Source organism: Chelon labrosus (assembly GCF_963514085.1).
Source record: "Chelon labrosus genome assembly, chromosome: 6".
NCBI lineage: Eukaryota > Metazoa > Chordata > Actinopteri > Mugiliformes > Mugilidae > Chelon > Chelon labrosus.
This window is the reverse complement of record NC_140342.1, coordinates 17078338-17099194: the sequence shown is the minus strand read 5'-3', so window position 1 is coordinate 17099194 and position 20857 is coordinate 17078338. Positions and strand designations below refer to the sequence as shown.

Genomic DNA, 20857 nt, shown 5'->3' with positions numbered 1-20857 from the left:
AAGCAAGGAAGCAAAGAGGTAAGGAAGCAGATGAGGAAAGAAAGAGGTAATAAAAAGAAGGGTGGATTAAAAGGGAACGTGTGGAAGATTCACTCACTAAGGTCATCATCATCATCATCATCATCATCATCATCAGCGGCATCATCCTCCATACCTTTCCCTCCGCAGCAAAGGACGAAGGGGGTGCGGCGTTCCACCACAGCCCGGCACTGTACGCACTTCTTCATGAGGCTGGCACAGTCTGGGGAGAGCAAACACGCGGCGGTCACAACGCTGAATCTATTTACCGTTTGAGCGTTTGTATAAAAATACAGCATTTAAGGGTGTAACTTACTCTCACAAGCGCACATGTGACCACAGGGCTGGAACAACACGGCTGCCTTTTTGTCAGAGCAGACTACGCACTCCTCAATCTGTAGAGGGGACACATAAAACACAAAAACAAACACAGGAGTCCATTCGGTCTGAGTCGTGTATGCGCGTGTTGATGCGTAGCACAGGCTGGAGTGGCGCTCGCGAATACCTTCGTTCTCGACTGGACCTGCTCTTTGCAGATGAGACACTTCTTGACGCGCGGCGAGCAGAGGGAGCAGGTGGCGATGTGTCCGCAGGGCCCGAACAGAGTGTCCCTCTTCATGTCGGAGCACACCATACACTCCTCCAGCGACTCGATGTTGCTGTTCAGGGACGGGCTCCGGGTGCCCACCTGGCCGCTGGGACAACGAGAACACAACCACAGTGAGCGAAAGGAAAGAGATTACGAGCAGGAGCGGCCCGACACAGAAAACAGAACGGTGGGGAGACAGGAAAGGACGTGAAGAAAAGCGCTACAGGAAGCATCTTTAGAAAAAAAAAAAGGAGATCAATAAAATCATCAGATGACTGTGCTGAGATGTGAACTGTTCCTTTATCTCTTTCAAGTACTGTTACAGTAGCTGTGGGTGCTAAAGTACAAAAAAAACACAGTCGAAATCTCGACAAAACACTTAAATCGGATAAGAGACAGTCCAGCGCATAATGTCCTGTAATATTACAATCTACTGCGCTTTCATCTCCGCTTTGCACAGACAAAACACAATGAGATGTAAGCAGCTTTAGAGCTGCTGGCAGGTTGATTTTTTTTTTTTTTGCAGTTTCCGTCTTTATGCTAAGCTCAGTCGACCGTTTACTGGCTCCAGCTTTAAATTTACCACACAGACATGAAAGTAGGATCGATGTCTTTTTATCCACTTCACGGCAACAAAAGCGAATAAGTGCACTTTCCAAAATGTCAAACACTTCCTGGAATGTTTACCTGCTCTTTTCCTTGTGACATTTGGCCAAAGCCTTGCAGAGGCTGGGGTCGGGACACAGGTCTAGAGGGGACTGGCCCTTTTTGTTACGAATGGTCAAGTCTGCTCCGTTGGCTGCCAGGAAGCAGGCGATGGATGCTGCACTCTTCTTCTCTGCCCCTTGGGTGCCCAAGCCCATGATTAACTGCGGAGAGCCAGGCGCACACACACACACACACACACACACACACACAGAAAAAGAAAAAACAGATGAAGTCAGAAAAGATTCAAGCTTTTGGCACAAGTGATTATTTTTAAGTTGAATCCTGAGGGAACAGCGCTCTTTCTCAAGCTCAACACACTGACGCTTCAGAGGCTCAAATTAACCCATGTCAAAGAACAGATCAGGTCACTACAAATTAGCCAATCAAGGAGACGCCTTAAGATCACTGTCAGACAGTATAGCCCTCTCACTCTCACCCAAAATCCCATTAAACGTCCCGTCTTTCTTCCTCCCATAGCTCATCGCCTCACTCGTCCACCCCAACTCAAAGCCTCTCTCTCTCTACCAATTTAGGCCTTCCATGTCTGATTGTCTTCAACCAGTAGCTTTTACATCTCCGCTGATGGAGCCATCGGGCCGGCTAATTCAATTCTCATCTTGAAGGGAGGCGAGAGCTACGGGAGAGCGACCCAACTGCACATATCTCAATTAGGCCTGCTGTCTGTCTGTTCTGCTCCTTCGTCGGGGAACCGGAGGGGGTAGGCAAAGAGGGGGGGGGGGGGGAGGATAGAAGAGGTGGAGAAGGGAGAAGAAAAAGGAGTGGAAGGGAGACAGAAGGTGACAGGTACGGAAAGTCTGTCGCTGACGCTGGGCCTTAAATGCTTCCCTGTAGGGATTAATGATGTGGTGTTAACGTGGAGAGGGTTCAGGTCTGACATGTCCCTTTTGGCCTCTACGGAGGGATAAAACTCATACGGGCTGGTAAAGAGGCGGCAGCAGGCCAGCTGACTGCTCCTCCTATCTGCCTGCTGTCTCGGTTTGTCCAGTGATGCAGGTGACGGAGACTGTGGAGCGCTGAGCTTCCTGACTAACTGAGATATGTCATCATTTTTCACACATCAGACACTCGTCGGACCACTGGTCTTATTATAGGTGTGAGTACAGGTCCTGAAGACATAAAGACATCTTTATACGGACTAAAATCTCTCATTGCATAAAATAGGTGACTACATACAGCTGCAGTTCAGTCATAATGTAATACATATTGCTGCTGCTGCTCAAAAATTCATTGCTGTGGTGCCTTAAAGGAAACATATTAGGAGGAACAGCAAGATTAATAATGGATGTATACATACTGTGTTCTTAGAGGGCTCCCAGGGCTCCACTTTGCTGACGTCCTGCATATCTTGGAGTTGCCGCAATTGGGACAGTGTGTGGTGACGCAGTGCCTCGTGGAGAGGTGTGTCCCCATCCTTGTCCTGCACATCGAGCTTGGCCTCTGCCCGCACCAGCAACTGCGAAGGCAAACACATAAACAAAGAGTTGCACAAGCAAGTGAGCGGCAAAGCAGAAACTCCGGCCGCAACCATAAAGCAACTTTAATTTTATGCTACAATGCAAATGCCACAGTGCTGATTTATACTGCTGCAGCCAACAATGAACTTATTCAGTATTGTGCCCCCCAATTAGGGAGTGCATTTTTTCCGGAGTCCACAAGATGGCAACGTGGCGATCTCAATCCGACACTACGCCAAAAAGACTCTGGCCGAGACACTGCTTCAGAAAGAATTTTTTTTTTTTCTCCCCTCCCCTCTGAAGCAGGGACCTCATTCAACTGCAGGACATCCAGTCATGTAAATTAAACGTGGGGCTGCCCTGACGTTGTTCTGCTCCTTCCAGAAAGAGGAACTGAGAGACGGCGTGTTCACTTTGCAGCTGAAGTGTGTGTACCAACAGGGGAAAGAAAATATAAGATGAAAGAAGAGGGTGCACTAACCCGAACTATCTGGGTGTGCTGGCGCTCCACTGCCAGGTGTAATGCCGTCTGCTGGTTGACATTCTGAATGTCTAAGCTGGCGCTGCCCTGAGAGACGGGAACAAAGAGAGAAGCGAACAATAAACACGTGGGAATTTTTGTGTACATTAACAGCAAACCATATTATATTGAAGGTGTGTGCACGGTGGAATCACAGGCTACTGATGTGCAAAAAAGAGAAGAAAGAGAAAATGTTTCATTAAAAAAAAAAAAGTGCAATTTACTAAGACTGTAACACCCTTTTGTGCGTCATGACAGAACCTTTTATCCGTCAGCCCGGCCGACCAACCGGGCGCTGGGGAAAAAAAAAAAGGCATGCCTATAATAACGCTGCATGTGATTGTCATTTCCAATTGCAAACACCTCAGCTGAGGAGATGTGGTGGGAAGATAAGCATTGTGATCAGGCAGTGTGTGAAATCCCAAAGTAATAAGACTGACTGACTGGCTGCCTGGCAGGGAATCTGCAGTGCACCTACTGGTGTGGTGCAGTTTCTGAATAGAAAGCTGAGCCATCACTGCGAACAAGCCCATTGCAGGAAGTTCGGGGAAAAAGCTGCCCCTGCTGAAAGGTAGCTTGCACAGCGAACATTCACGCGCTGGAACGTTGCAGCAACATTGCTGCTTTGCACCATATCCTAATTAACCCAGTTCCCCCGCTTGATCAGGTGACTTTTGCAGCAGACTCATGTATGTGATAGTCTCCAGGGAGCAAAACCTGCAATCTCAGAAGGGAAAAAAAAAAAAAAAAAGAGCATGAACCTATGATTGCAAGAGGAGGAGGATGTGAGGGCCCAGCAGCACTAAAGAATACCCCTGGAGGCCGTGTATGGATTCAATAAAAAAAAAAAAAAAAGAAGGCAGTTATAGGAGCCTCAACTGGTCTACAGCTCGCTGGCTGCAGGGAGTGCAGTGGAAGCTGCTTTTAATGGTCTGTAGTCAGGTACAGCTACGAGTAAAAGCTGAACTGATGCTGGCGCTTTGGGATAATAACTGTAAACAGTGAGGTCTCTTAAAATGCGTCTACACAGAAAGGTGTTTTTCTGTCGCCCATGTCAAAACTTTCCGTCAGATACCCTGCAATCTTAATCACTTCAGCTGTCTACACAGGCGGTGTAACACCTTATGTTTTACTTATGCTAAATCTATGGATACATAATCCAGAGTATGTATTTACATTTAAATCTATGTCTTGTCATTTCATGCACCCAGCTACGTGAGCGTCTGTTAAAATGTGAGGACGACTACGTGGATGTTTGCGCGTCCGAGAGAGCGCTGGAGTGTAGCTACCTGGTGCACCAGGAGCTCCGCCACTTCCACGTGGTTGTTGAGGGCGGCCAGGTGCAGTGCGGTGTAGCCGTCGTCCTTCTTCTCGTCCACGATCCAAGGCCTCGGCAATTTGGATAGCAGCACACGCATGGCACTGCACAAAGAGGAGAAAGGGGATGAGGAGAGGAGAGGGAGGGAGAGAAGTGAGTGGCTTAACTAAACTCTGGGGCTGTGGCGCATGAGAAAAATCCTGGGGGGGAAACAAATAAAAGACAATAAAGTTATTCTGATAAGGGGGATAAATATATGACGTTAATGGCAAAAAATTATCCGTCTGTGTCTGAATGTTTAATGTAATGTTCTCGTCTGTACTGCTGATGCACAGCATATTGCAATCTGGAGTTTCTCTTTTTACAGCAGAGCTTTTTCACACACGGGGACAAGAATACCAAATCAACTTAGGGAGGAGTTGCTTTACGAAGCAGAGAGTGTTATTTACATCAAGCTTTGAGCAGTACAAGTGCTTTGTGTTATCTTAAGAGCACCGTCCCCCCCCTGCCATCTCTTCAGGTAAAAAGAGGGAAGCCACGTTTCCCTTGATGATGTGCTAAAGCGGAAGGCAAAATGGTAATTACACAAGATTTAGCTGCATTCACTCAGATCTCCTCCTGGGAAGGGAAACAAGACGCGGTGGGAAAAGAAAAATATCTATTGTTTAAACGGTGCTGCTACACAGAAGTGGCATGGTTCGGTGAAAAAAAAAAAAAAGAGCACTGTAACACTGAAGGTCATTTGGAGGATGTATGCCACACAGATGTGGCTGCAAAGGCAAATGTAGAAGAGGAGCGCTGGGAAGGAGTCACAGTGTCACAGTTGGGGATGAAGAGAGAGAAAGACCGTCGCTCCCTGCAGCGTCATTGAAAAGAAATCTTTTACTGGCAATAGGAAGACACACACACGCACATATTTCCATTACATACTGAATATGAAGATGGCAGAGACGGCAGCCTGGAAAAACTGTGAAAAAACATAAAGTAGTTTTGGCTTAACTTGCTAATACAGTAGCGCTTAGAAATAATAATAACGCGCCAACAGCATTTATCCAATTAAATAAAGTAGGTTTCATAGCATGGCAGCTTTAATTTAGCGTCTGAACTCATCCATTATCTATTTGCCCTGACCCTTCCTCCCTTCCTGCTCCTCTCGCTACAGCCCACGGGCATACATCCAGGAAATACTGTACAGGAGAAATACGAAGTACTGATAGGAGACCGGGGAGACTGAGTCCTATTTTAATGTGCAAAGAGTGCGTCAGCGAAGGATATCTGATGAGAGGAAAGGGCAGCAAACAGGACTCTTCAATTTGTGCAAATACTATGAAATATGAAACAAGACACTTAAAAGCCGAATCCCTGGACGGTTCTATATCTTGTCTACAGTCAGGTACACTATGTACCTTCAACGAGCGCTAAAGCGGAAGGGAACGCTTTTGACCTTGTTTAACCCTGAACAATCACGCAGGGCATATCTTTGAACTGCGACAAAAAGGAGGCGGCCAATTTTTAATTTTTTTTTTTTTTTACCGACTTTGATACGGCTAAACGGCGTGCACCGGAGTGTTTACATAAATATAATAAATAGGGTGTCGCGCCGTATAGCGGGGGAAATTGTTTCCAGCAAAAGTGCAGGAAAAGGCCACAGGCTGCACAGTCAGTGGAAACGGTTAACAATTAAGAGACAGAGAAAAGAAACGAAGGCTACAAATAAACTGGGAGGCTAAACGTAATCAGGACGGCCGAGTCTCTGCAGGTTTTCGCTGAACCTATAGCTCGCCTTTCTCCTTCTTTAGTCATGAAAAGAAAGCATCATCAGCACACCCTCTTGAGGAATGCAGAGGAAGAGGGGCAGAGAGGCATGGGGCAAGTAGTCAGCACCTCTGTATGGACAGAGATTCAGGGCTGGTGTACTGCTGCAGTGATGAACAGCGCAGCACACTGATCCCAGTCTCCCTCTCTCTCTCTCTCTCTCTCTCTAACTCTCATTGCACAGAGGCTTACGCACACACACACCTGCATTGCTTGCAGCCATCTCCAACCACTTAATGCAGAGGAGCGCTGCTTAAATGTGATAGCAACCGCACCCATTCTGTCTAATCTCACATTCATAATGTGTCGCCTTTGTTAGAAAGAACTATTTGCTTACACGCTGTAGATTTTACGTCTCAGAGGGGACTTCTGAGTAATTTCATCTGTGGCTCGCCCCGCTGGGTAGGAGTTGAGACTTAAACAAGCAAATTATTCAAGAAAAGACCCAGTCACATAAGAATCTCGCCCGGAGCTATAACATCCAACTTATGAAACTGATTCCCAGCGGTTCAACGTACCGCTGAAGATTGACAGTACAAGAACACAATGCATATTTTCCCAAGCACAATGGTCTCCAGAATCAAGGGCACTTGTCTCACATAAAGCCTTTGTTCCTTTTGTGCCAATTGTTTTACTCCCCATTGGTAAAACATATGAGATCCGTACAATGGGATTGGCTGGAAATATCTGCTATATGCAGAACGGCTGGCCAATGAATTCACACCTGCTACACTACAAGAGCAGACTGGCGCCTTCTAGTGTGAGAACAAGGCTCCTGAGTGCTGGGCAGGTGAGGGGAGCCCTTCCTATATAAGTCTAGATTGACAGGCTCCCCTGCCACGCTGGGCGAAATGGGCAGACATTAATATTAATGCCCCATCCTGGCACTGCTGCATTGCAGTTCAGCTATTTGCTGTAAAAGCAAAAAAATATATATATAAAAAAAATAAAATAAAAAAAAGAGACAGAATTAAACCAAGAAATACATTCTGGTTGTTTGTTTGCTTTTTTTATCTCCTGTGTCAGAAATGTTAGCGGTTGTTGAAGAGGATATGAGAGAAACTGTGTGTTGGCCCTTGAGGGATGATGTCTAGAGGGATGGGAAAAAAAAAAAAAAAAAAAGACCAGCAGAAGACACCGACATGACCTGGGAGTTAACTCATGTTATCTGCTATGAAAAAGGAGACAGGTATTTAGAGTAGTGTAGTGAGGAATTTCTTACTCCGACAGAGCATTGAAACCAATGTTATGGTCGCTGTGAATGCAGGAGGACGTGCAGCTGAGGAAAGGCGATGGTAGAGGATAGAGGAGAAGGGGAAACATGATGGAACTGGGTCACCCTGTGAGAGATCTCAAGAGTCCCTCAGGAGAGCTACACCGGGTCCTGTTGTCTTGGGCTGCAATTTGTCATTGACTGGGACACTCTGTGACGCCCTCAGCTCTGTGTGTGTTGGCATTTGTCACAGTATGTAAGACAGTGGATGTGTGTGTGTGTGTGTGTGAACGCGACTGTTTGCGAGTGTAAGGGTCGACAGGGGCCTTCTGCTGCCCTCGCCTGGCTGACAGCCATCTGTGTTGTGGTCAGCGGACGATATTACAACAGGAAGTGAGAGTCGGGGGACAGTAACTTGGGTAGGACAGGGCAGAACGGGAACAGCGTCAACATCCAGCCTGAAATAAGTGTCTGCGCACAAACATATGGTTACTCTGATGCGGGAGACGTGTTTGGCATACCGTCATCTATTAACTAAGGCTTCGAGCTCGAGAATGGAGATCCTACGTCTGCATTGGAAATTAGTCGCCAAAAGCTGCCACCTGCTTTGAGAAAATAAAAAGCTTTATGAAACTGATAATTAAAAAAGACCGGTCTTGCAAATGTTGCACTGCATATATGGTCAAACGTGGAGATCAGAATTAATGCAGATGGTTTTTATAACTCCTTTATAACCACCTCTATGGTGTTACTAAAATGTTTTTACTATTAAATCAGAAGTCTTGACCTTGAAATACCATCCATTTACTATTTTTTTACTCAAGTTTTCTGCAACAGTTTCATTAAAAACATGTTGTGAATTAAATGAAGACCATTTAATTAACCTTTGTCGGGGGGGAAAAAAAGGTAAGTAAGCACTTATTGCTAAACCTTAGTTGAACTAAGCTGGTCACATTGTTCCGCGGGGCTTGTCCGTATATTCCTAATGGTAGGATTTGTTTTTCCCTGAGGCAGAGTCCTTTCCTGGAACAGCCTTTCCAGATGAGACGACCTCAGACGATACATGAGGTGTCAGCTCTTTGAGGACTCGATCAATACTTTCAGGTCCTTTGAAATAGTGGACCCTGTTCCCAACAAATCATTCACAAATGCAACACACTACTTCCAAATGGAACCTCACCCCACCCCACCCCACCTCCTCCGGCTTTCCACTCAGAGCGGAGAGGTGCTCTTCATCATGTTTGAGAGGTTTGGAAGTCAGAGTCCCTAAGTCACAAGCAGGTGGGAGGGGGAGATTTATAAAACGGTTTCACCGATGCTCAAATACGCTGCTTTGATTGGGAATGCCTGACTGTTATAATAAACCTTTGTACATGTATGTGCATGAAAACGAAACAGGAAGTTCAATTACTGTCGCTAAATAACAGATACTGGATGTGACAAATGATTTAAGCAGCCTATAATTCACATGCAAACATAACCCTCAGTTTGTTGCGGTCATCGCCCCACCCTTAGACGCAATTAGTTACAAGTTCACTTTGTCAGGGGCCGTCCCACAGGTATTTGCCATCCTGCTGTGGAGAGGGTAAATAAACACAGGTAGCGTCCAGGCCGGCAGTGCAGCAGAGAGCTGAGGACAAGAACCTCACTGGCTCCACTCGATAAAAAAAAAAAAAAAAAAAAAGCTTTCATTACCATGCCGTGAGGAGAATAATTTCCCTTACAATGTGACCTTCCCCTGCCTGCCTGTACCTGAAGCCCCCGAGTGAGCATGCTTTTATTAAGGAATATTTGCATAAACTGGGAAGGGGGAAGACGAGTAAGGGGTGCATTTCGATCATGTTTTTAGTCATCACTATACTATTGCTGCTGCCTTGAAGGATGTCTAGGAGCCACCAGATGCATTTTCAAACATCCCAGGTTCAGCTTTCTGTCCGTTCCATTTGGGGAGTAGGTGGGGCCCATAAAGGCTCAACTTTAATTAGCCTTAAATCACCCGGTGATATGGGGTCTCCGGGTTCATAGCAATTTATGAAGAAGGAGGCAGCAAGACAGTCGTACAAGCTCAATGGCACGTTAATATCCCATTGGTTCGAGATGACCCAATTATTTTCCCATGCTACTCTTCCTTTTGCGCTTTATTCGCCTCAGCACCTTGAAAAAAGCCTCGTTCTCATTTCTGCACCAGCCATAATAGTCATAATATGCATCCTATAGTCATAATACACATCCTGCACAGAAAACAAGAAGCACATAAAAAGGAGAAGCAAGGACATGCAGGTTATATTAGAATAAAGATGCACCTAAATCATTTTTTAAGGATTGCTCAGCAGCATCACCAACGATCTAATTACTGAAATTCAACTTTTTCCTCACAGGCATGAACATATATAGGTTCCTCAAAAGTTTTTAGTCAGTTACTAATGCAAATCTGAGGAACAGCCGAACTTAAATCTGACAAAAATGCACAACAGGATATAGGAGAAAGTGAAACTCATAAGAAAATTTATTTATTAATAATAATAATAATAATAATATCTAAAGAGGGAACTTGGGGGATATTAAAGGTATGAAGTGAGCATTTGGAAGTGATGTTTGCTTTTGATACCTATAATAATATAAGAGATTAAAACAATAAAACAAAAACATTGCGGGAATTCCCTGCAAGTAGGTGCAGGTGCATTCAAATAAACCAATAAAACATATACGGGAAGCACTACTGAAATTTGTTAATAAATAACAGACATTCGACAGCACGTGTAAAGGGATATAGGGAAAAGGAACCGACAGCGTTTAGATATACAGCCGTGATCGGCAAAATATGTGGAAAGAAATCCCCAAACCGCTAATTAGCGGACAGGCAATTATAGTTTTTAATTACGTTTGAGATAAAAAGTAAACACCAGAGTAAAAACGGGAGAGAATATGGATTCATAAATGATGATTTGATGAGCGGCCCAAACAGGTGAAACGTCTGCGCAATGGTAAAAATGATATAACGGTGCTATCAGTATTTCTGTACATTATGTAATATTACACATGGTGCTGCACAGTACAATGATACATATCTGGTTAAAATATTAATAATGGCTTGTAAAAAAAAAAAAAAAGGCCATAAAATGAAAATGGGGCACAGCTGACCCAGCAACTTTGAGTGAGAAGATAAAGACGGTGATGGAAATGTATCTGATGGAAGAACTGGGCGGCGGTAACAGGAATAGACATTACGAGATTGACTGATTAAAACAATAAACAAGTCATTTCTGATCTGAATAGAATAAAAAAAAGGAGTATTCTCTCACCAGGGGATCTCTGTCATGTCATTTAAGAGTCACTTCCCCTTTAAACAAGCAACTAAAAGAGCAAAGAAAATCCTCTCTGACCCCGTTCACCCTTTTCCTACAAACTTCTGGAAGATGCTGCAGATCCTGGCCCACTTGTAACACCTGCTTCTTTTTGATTGTATAGCAGCAGATATTATAGTCAAGAAAACACCATGCCGTTTAAAATATAGGGTCTATAGAGTGTATACTGCATATGGGTTATATTATTTATGTGTGTGACATATTTGTGTCAGTCCTCCGTTAGTTGTTGTGGAAACTGGGACCTTTACAGCACCATACAGAAAGTAAGACTATCTGTAGTTTGGTAGGTTTCTACACAAGTGGAGCAAAACCTCCAATTAAATTACTCAATTTCTACTCGTTAGGTTTCCTCCATATGTCGTAGTGCGATAGGTCATCAGCAGTCCATGTGGCAAGCCACCATGTCATTGTCATTCATATCATTTTCAGGTTTTTAGGCGTGAGCTCACCGACCGGACAGCATCTAAACGACCTCTTATCTGTGAAGCCAGTGTGTAATTTCTTACCGACAATGGCTCTTTTATTGTGGCAAGGATACTGGTCATTTTGTGATGCATAAAGTTCCTTCGCAGTCACTCCGGAGCACGACTAGACCCCCACTCCTGCCTGGTGAAATTAACTGCGAGTGTTTCCACACAGAGGCACAGAGCGGTAAATAGGACTGAGAGACTACGGGCTTTGGAGAGAGCGGTGGAGAGCTCCGCCGCTCTGAAGGTCCTTCGATCGACAGCCACCCAGCCGCCCGCCACTGTCATCACACTCGAAGACGGTCTGAGAGCCTCTCATGATCTATAGACTTACGACAAATCTACCACTTTAAATCACTCTTCACTCCCTCGCCGCAAACACATCATCCTCGCATTCCCCCTCAATTCTCTGTGTGTTGTAACCTGCGAGGGTCCATTTACACAGAAAGCAGGCTGTGACAGTATTGCCCCTTAAGCACAATGGAAAAATGAGGATAACACACAACATCACATTCTCTACCACAGTAATTGGCAGAGCAGATCCAAAGTGACACAAGCAAGCTGCCATATTGCAGCTGATGAGTCTGGCTTCTTTGGCGGTTATACTTCCAGGCACACATGCAGAGAAAGAGGCTATGGCTGAGAGAGGAGTTTGTTAATTACAATCTATTGTTTGCAGCGGAAAACAATGGGGATCTGAGGACTTTGTATCAGCTGCTGCTTCCCCGAACCACTCAGACAACAGGCCATATGCCCCAGAGCTGCACAGAAAAATGTCTAACAGCTAACTTGGAGCTTGTATGAATGTACTGTATATTATACTGATAACGTTCCACTCCACAGAAACTTCCAAAAGAGACTCCCCACAGACCCGAATCCACGATTCACTACAAAGATATCGCAATAAAGGTTTTTACCAGGAATTGTGCAGTTACTGTAAGCTGCAAAATTTACACACACACGCACATGCACGAGCACACTGAAAAGACAGAAACAAACACAAGCTCCTTATCCTCTCTGAACTGTCACACTGCATTTACATGTGAGCCACTGACTTCGGTGTCCGTAAGGGTTACCAAGGTAACTTGGCTTGCATTATTCAACAGCTAAGCTTGGTTTAGATCTGAACACTGGCCTGAATGTGTCCCTCGGAGTACATTAGGGTTACTAATATCCATTCCACTGACAAAAATTGTATACGACTGGAAATGGGATATTAAGCATAGGCACGGACACGTTTGATCACACAGGTAAATAACATTTCAAAGCGGATCACGTAGAGGTTTGCAAATTTGGCTCGAAATACAAAATTCTTGCATCCTCTAGTGCATGACCATACCATTACTTTAACTATTTCCACTGGATAAAAAACTACTTGACAAGTAAAGAGAGTAATTTAAAAATTTAACATTTGTCATGGTGTTGAGGCTCAATATTATCTCAAGGACACGGATTGTGATTCCAAAAAGCACAAGTGCGGCAATCCTAACTATAATCCTTGATAATACTTATTCTATACATACACTATAGCACTGATAAAAGAGCAAACTGCAAGAAGCACAAAGAAGGTGCCCCAGCTACTTATAAAATCTACACAGTGACACGTTTGCTTCAGTTTTGTGGAAACATATTTAGGTTTACAGTCATGCATTACCGCCGTTGACTCATTCGGCTAAGAAACAGGCAGCAAGCTTCCCGGTGTTTCATAAAAACAGAAACCAAGGTGAAATCACTGATATTAAAGAATCATAAAACACATAAATAAATTCTATTATTTATTCCAATACATCAAGTAAATAGATAAACTACACTAGTTTTTAAATGGTGGGAGACAGTATTAAAGATGCCTGACAGCTGTGCTGCGGAAGTATATCACCTTGCTCTGTCATATTTATTACCTGCATTGCTGAGGCACTTAAAGTGCCACAAATAAATCCTGCTCTTTCTAGGTTTGGCAAGTGGGCAAAAAAAATACCATCAGTGATTACAGTAGCTTCACAATGCAAGCTTTTCTCTTTGCATGCTATAGTCACTTTCCCAAAAGCTCTCTATGTCCTTGAGTCCATTCAGTAAGGGCTGTTCCCCTCCCTCCCTCCCTCCCTCTGTTTCCCCACATCCATCCCTCATTTCTTCTCTATCCCCCAGTATCCATCCATCCTTCCTTCCCTCCCTCCCTCCCCCAACATGTGCTATAGCAACATAGTGGCCAGGACTCAATGTTTCAGCATGCCACGGGACAGACAGAGCATTACAGCATGGCTGAGCTTATCTATTGGCACAGAGCCACTGTTGGCCCAGCCCTAGGAGGAAGTGCGGGCGTCCTGATTGGTCACAGGGGGATTGGGGCTTGTATCAGCTTGTCCTCTGGCTGATCTGTTGGACTGGTCCCAGCTCACAGAGACGTGGACACTGGTAGGGCGTCTGCAATTGGGGGACTTTTAAAACTAGCTCACGGTGCATGCTGCAGCAAACCGGTACGCAGGCTCATTGAATGACCCGATCGCTGCACTACATCTCGAAGGATGCAACATAATGCAGTGTCTACCAACAAAAAAAGAAAGAAAGAAAGTAATCACTCCACAATATAAAGAGTCTGTTATAATAATTTGGTTTTGGAATTGTAGATTCCAAAGGTTACTTTGACCTATCTGTGTGATCACTTATCTTTTAATGAATTAGAGCTGAGCACCCGTGTGTAGCCTTTACTCCTACGTTTATCGAATCCACCATCCTGCCGTCAGGAATTATCTTATATTAGTCTTAAAAAAAGATCACACGCAGCAGATAAGCACACAAAAACTAGTAGCCGAGTACAATCCCTCCTGAAATATATCAAAAAAAATTCAGAAATGCATATGCATGTGGTGTATATAAGCTTAGGGTGACAAGAAGGAACTCATATACACATCCCTTTATTTTACTGAGTTAAGGTGTTCTGAGTACCAATATAACCTGTGCAGCATCCATGCATTTATTTGGGTGGCTGCCTGCATGTAAATAAACACATTATAAGCTGTATAATGTGTGTGTGTGTATGCCTCTGAGAGAATGATCTCGCACACATATGCATCCCAGAAGTGCACAGATATTTGTGCAGATTATGAGTCACTTAACGGTAAAAATGCGGCGCTGGTGAGGCACGGTGAAAGATCAGAGGCAACGGAGGCGAAGGAGCTTCCCCTGCAGTGAGGCTGGAGGGAACAATGGGCTGCCGGATCAGAGAGCCTGACTGCCACTGGCTTCCCCCTCCAGCACCCAGGTAGGTTGGCCCATTCATAAATCACTTTTATTCCTCCGAGCGCTCAACACCCTCACCTCTTCAAATGATGCACTGTGTAAAGGGACGAGGAGGCAGGGGTGTGTGGAGGATGGGAGACAACAGTGCGATGTGGAAGGAGGGAGAGGAGAGGTGCTGACGGGGTACGTCCACATTACGACTGCTAAATGTGTAAACACATCTTTTCCTCTGTTTCAACACACTGTCCAGAGTTAAACTGCATTTTCCCCCTCACCCTAAAAAAAGCCGTTTTAAAATAACCTTCAAAGTATATAAATCTGAACACACTGGCAATACGTTAAGATTTTCTGTCATTTCTAACTTTTCAGTGTGTGTGCAGGCACAGAGAAAGGTCAAATGAAGGCAAGCTGAAAAACCGATTAAAACAACTGACAGGAGAAGTAAATAATATTGACCATCTTGTAACAATACAATATTCTGCTGGGAAACTTTTGGATCTGGCATTCACGTGGATGTTATGGATGTTACTTAGACATGTACCACCCACCTAGACCAGACCAGGCACCACTACCCCATAGCAATGACACTCCTTGATGGCAGCAGCCATCCCCAGCAGGATGCAGCCTGACACAGACACACTCAGAAAACATTCAAATTCACTAGATCCCAAACTGATCAAGTATCTGTGGGGTGATCCACAGAGGCCCCTCCCCTCAACCCACAGGACACAGCATTTTGTTGCCAGACACCACAGGACGCCCTCAGAAGGTCCAGGTCCATTCTCTGATGAGTCACAAAAGTTTTAGAGACACAAGAGAGACGTACTGGGTGTATTTTATAGTTTTATAACTCTGAATCACAGTAGAAGGAACGGTGCTTTCTGTCATTGACTAATGCCGAAATGAAAACAAATTGCTGCAATTTTTGTAAAGTACAAATAGAAACCAAAATAATTATTAGATTTTCCTCATCAAGTCAATATTTAATAGATGCAACAATAATAGCATTGCGGCTTTTTGTAACCCCTCTTTATTTGCTAAACTGTCCAGAATCTGTTTTTTTCTAATGAGGTCTATAATTAAGATCGCATTTAAAAGTTAAATGATCAAAGGCCTTGCAGGCCCTTAGACGGAATCACAACATGATCCTCCCACACGCCTTCGTGGAGGTCGTGGCCTTCCAGAGACTAACATCCGTTGTGGAACACAAATGATCACTTCATGACTTCAAGTCTGCGCATTTACAAAACGCTCAACACTGATGACGAGTCTAGCATTAATTTAACTTCAATTTACAGTCAGTGAAAGTGTGGGCGGAGTGCGAGTACAATCAATGTGCAGAGATTTATATTTTTTCACTTCTTCTCTGTTAATCAGCTAATTGAACGCTGCATTTGTTTCCATCTAAAACGCATCTGCGAAACAATATGAAGACAAAACCAAAACATGGCAAATGGTTGATCTCCTGCACATTTCATTTTTTTGAACAGAGGTATGTCTTTAATTGTACTCATAGGGAGAACAACACGGCCCTCCCCTTCATCCAGTGAAACAAAGCACATCCATTAGTCGACCCTTTTTTTATTGATCGATTAACTGCTCAGCTAAACATTCAGCCCTCTCCTATTCATCATGGAGGGAAGACATAAGGCATGCTGCTGAGTTTCAGGGGCAGATGGGATGTCGGGATGTAATTGAGATTAAACTGGTGGGTTGGGTGGCTTCAAAAGGCAGAGTGGAGACCCAAAGAGGGGGAGACACAAAGCACACAATGTTTGGAGATAGTTATATGCCACTTTAAAAAAAAAATGAGTTCATAATAAAACTATAAGTTCAAACGTGCATCTACAGAGTATTTACTGCATGGGAATTTATACGCGAACAATTACTTGGTTCAATTTTAATTGCCAGCCAAATGTAGAGACTCTGGGGCAGGTGGACATTTATAGTCGCCATTTATCCTGCTGAAATTTTGCCCTTTGATTGGCCATGTAAGGTCAAGTTATGAGCAGACACATTAGAGCTCGGGAATCCATTTTACCATTTTACCTCGCAAATGGTCATTTCTTGTAACAGCCGTAACGATAATGTAATCCAAAAGCTATAATTTTGCGTGGACAATACATTAATTAAATTGCACGCTTAAATCTATGCAGAATTATCTCCACCGTGAAAAAGGGGCCTGAGATATTACTGCGAGAGAGGAGGGGGAAGCGTGAGTGCGAGTTTGTTAAAAGGAGCTTATCAAATTAAGCACCAGAGAATTGTGCGACGTTTTTCTGGCTCGTGAAAAGTCCGCGCCGTGTTTTTAAAGTGTTTTTAAAGCGAGCCGTCCCAATCTCGCTCATTACGACTGTAATGCACAGTCGGGCTTCCATGTGCATAACTTAAACGGCATGCTGGCGCGGGGCAAGAAGAAGTGCACCGGTATCTGGAGGTACCAGCATGAGGCTGGAGGTATGGGAGGAGCAGAGCGGAGAGTGGGAAGAAAAATAAAGAGAGGAGGGCACAGAGGACATTGCTTCCGTACAGTATAGATGTGCGCCATGATGAGACCAACTAATTAAATAGATTCTTCAGTGGCCGCGCCTCGGGAAAGCTTGAAAAAGACACTTGAAAATTAATGAGAGCTCAAAAAGGAAAAAGCAGTGCAAACTTTTCAGTGCCTCAGAGGTGGGACTGCCACTTGTCTCGATGCATCGCCACCAGCAGTATTAATAAATAAATAAACGAATGAAGGAAATACAATAATATTTCCTGCGGTCTAATACCCTCCATGCTTCTCTGCGCTACACATTCAGCCTTACCCTCCCCTCCATTTCACGGATATGCAGTTATTCTAAGTATAGCGGTGAGAAGACAGAAGCTCTACCATAAGCAGCGTGTTCCAGGTCTATTTAAAAAGAAGAATGATAGAGATTTGGGTTTGGGGGAGGGTCAAAGGGACACAGAGAATGAGGGGGTGGTATTATAGGAGGCAGTGGACTTGGTGGTAAGGATGTAAAGCAGGGAATGGGGAGGTTTCAAGAATATACAAGTGGAAGCACGAGAGACCACTTTATTTGGATCTACTAAAAATAGAGCGGCAAATGGTAACGGGCTAGCTGGCCTAACGCGTCTCTCTCTCTCCCTCCAGGCCCGGTGGAATCGATAGGCAGGGAGCTGTAGGGGAGGCTTCCCGGAGCCTGCAGCCAACAGTTGCTGAGGGAGGATACGGAGGGGAGGGGGACAAGGAGAGGAGCAGAGCGGAGTGGAGCTGCAACTATTTTTTGCACTGCTTGACTAAATATGGTCAGGGAGGTGGTGAGACAAGACAGGAGCAGCCCGGCAAAATGGGGCCGTTGCATGTTTCAAATGCTTGGCTTCCCACAAAGTACGAACCATTTAGCGTAGCCTTCCGCACAGTGGGGAAGAAAGACGCTGGCTGGCTGGCTGGTCGGCCTATTGCACCTTACTGGCTGCCAGTGTGTTCGTCCTGTGCTCTGTGCCCTCTCAACTACAACAGCATCTCTACGTGATCTATCCCTAGTAAAAAGGTGACCCTTGCAACGCACTAGAATGTATAAGCTGCATACCCAAACACCAAAAATTACCAAAAACGAAATATCCTCCATCTCTAGTCTGACATGGGTAATCAAATTTGCATATATCACAAGGGACTATTAAAAGTACAGCTGTCTTCTACCGCAGAGGCACGGCCACTTCTTCTTCTTCTTCTTTCTGTTTTTTCTTTTCAAATACCACATAGCTGCTCTCAAACATTCAGTAAACTCCCCTCATCAAAGCTGCTGTATAAAGTTCCACTGGATAATAAAAGCGTATTTTAGGATCAAGATAAAGCTCAGAGGCTGCATGTGTGTCGATGGAATAAGAAAAAGGGCAGGGTGGGAATGTGGTTGGTACACTTTCTGCCTCCTCCGCCGATCAGGGCATCCTCCCAGCTTTCTCCGTCAGAATGCACATGATGGAGAGGAGAGTGCTGCAGTTTTTTTTTTTCCACCCCTCCTTCTCTCCCTCTTCTCTTTCTGCCCCGCCACCCCCCACCCCCCCCCCTTTTTTTTTCTCAAACGGCAGCTCTTCATGTCAGCTCTATGTCTTCCTCCTCTAAAGGTATGACTTGTGTTTGTGTGGGAATGTGCGTGCATGTGTGCGTGCCCCGCTTCCACTCCTCCCCCCCCCCCCTCACTCTGGCACTCAACCCGCCCGCCACCACCCCTCCTCCCCCCACTCATAGAAGCTGATTCAGCGAGTCAGGCGTGCACCCGGCACACACGATGGCTGCAGCAGCTGGAGCGCTCTCTAGGTCATTATGGCTCTCTTCACTACAGGAAGAGGAGGAGAGGAGGGACAGAGAGGAGGAGCAGCTCAGATAAGAAACTGATCTGACAGGTAATAAATGCTCTTCCTTCGCTTTTGGACGGAGTTTACCCCTGATGGCCCTTGATGTCCCCCATCCTGTCTCTTTCCTCTCTCTTCGTCGGATGCGATCAGTTATTAACCGCATGGTTTGCCTGTGAGTCGCGTAGTCGAAAGGGGGAGTGGACTGTACTGTTCTGCAGCAGCAGCAGCAGCAGCAGTAGCAGCAGCAGCAGCAGCAGCAGCAGCAGCGCTGGGACAGAACTTAACCAGAGAACACCTTTGGGCTTTTTTTCTTTCCTTTCTCTTGTTCCTCTTGTCTTAGAAGAAGGGAAGAAATCAAGGCTTTTTAAAAAATAAAAAAAAGTATGGAGAGGAAGAGGATGCAGGAAGATGTGAAACAGGGAAAGGGGAGGCTGGGGAGTTGCTATGGTCCACATGGATTTTAGCCCTGTTTTTTTTTTTTTGCACTCTCCAATCTATCTCTCTCATCTTGTTCTTTCTCCCTCCCTCCCTCTCTTGTCTTGCTCTTTCTCCCTCTCCCTCTCTCGTGTTCCTGGCACTGGCCGGACATGCTGCAGCAGCAGAGCTCTTTGGCTCATTAGACTTCATGGTTGCAGCCCTGCCGCTATCTAATGACGGACTCGTTAACTCAGACCTGCACTGGTGTGGAGAAGACATTCCCTCATCCATGTTTCGCCTCCTGCGCCCGACAACCTTCCAAGATGTTTTTGTCACCATGACGAAAGGATACTATAATTACTAGGACTTTTTGATGCGTAATTTTTGTCTTTTTTTTTTTTTTTTCTAAATATCTTTTTGGTTCTTTCTAGACCAGACCAATTGTTAATTAAACAGGGGTGGTCACTGCCATTCTTAATTGACGGGAGGTAAGTTTGAGGACACGTCGCACTTTTGAGACCAAGGTTGGCCGACTGGGTGGAAGGATGGAACGTGGCGACCAGAGGGATGACGAAGCATCAGAATAATGAACAGCGGGCAGGTCATGAGTTCTGAACAGGAGGAAAAGCGGATTGACAGCACACAGCTGTGAGAAGTGTATTAACACAGATGTGGGTGGGTGGGTGGGGGGGTGAAGAAGGGCGGGAGGGGACGTTGGGTAGCAATGGCTGGCTGAGTAGATGTGTGTCACTGGCTGAACCCTCAGCACTTAGGGTAGTAGCCCAGTTTCTTCTCTCTCTCGCTCTCTCTCTCTCTCTCTCTCTGTAACGAACTGCCATAGGCTAGGCAGGGCATGCAGGGCACACAGTACTGCAGTGCTATCGCCCAAACCAGAACAGACACAACAACCATCGGGGTAATTCGCCGGTTCACGTTCCCCAACCTCCGTCCCGCTGAGTGTAGGAAGGAATTTCAACCCCCCTCTCTCCTATTTGCTCACCCTCTCGGGGAGCTGTGACATTTCCTAAACAGGACGTCACACCTTTAGGACCGGGCTCATCCACCTGCCCAACCCTATCTTTGAGCCGAGAACAACTGTCACCTCCAGTTACACCTTCTCTCATTACTATTCCAAACCCTTCCACTGCAAAGAACATTGCACCACTTTTTTTCCCCCCAGTTCTCAGCCACCCAGTCTCCAAACTCGACCCTAAGCTGGTCTACCGTAATCCATTTGTCGTTTTACACCCACTGCTCGAGCATTCAGCCTGCTGACTAGCTTAGCATGGTTAGAGGCAGAGTTGACTTGTGGAATGTGCTGGTCTGGGGCAAAGATTCATTAGAGACTTGCTGAACAATTCTCGCCACCACGCA

The 20857-nt window shown here is 45.2% G+C and overlaps 1 protein-coding gene across 3 annotated transcripts in view; it reads right to left on the bottom strand.

Annotated features, from left to right (window-relative positions):
• The window catches only part of mib1 (MIB E3 ubiquitin protein ligase 1), a 47860-nt gene that overhangs the window by 4779 nt on the left and 22224 nt on the right, over positions 1-20857 (bottom strand). For 2 of the 3 annotated variants that reach the window (XM_084547319.1, XM_084547320.1), the window contains exons 13-19: positions 4600-4732; positions 3272-3358; positions 2631-2789; positions 1295-1476; positions 524-713; positions 335-413; positions 98-241 (exon numbers count right to left, since the gene is read on the bottom strand). In XM_084547319.1, the coding sequence (XP_084403445.1) occupies positions 98-241; positions 335-413; positions 524-713; positions 1295-1476; positions 2631-2789; positions 3272-3358; positions 4600-4732 (974 nt within the window). The remainder of the gene's footprint in view (positions 1-97; positions 242-334; positions 414-523; positions 714-1294; positions 1477-2630; positions 2790-3271; positions 3359-4599; positions 4733-20857) is intronic. The other variant, XM_084547321.1, reaches the window with a different exon arrangement.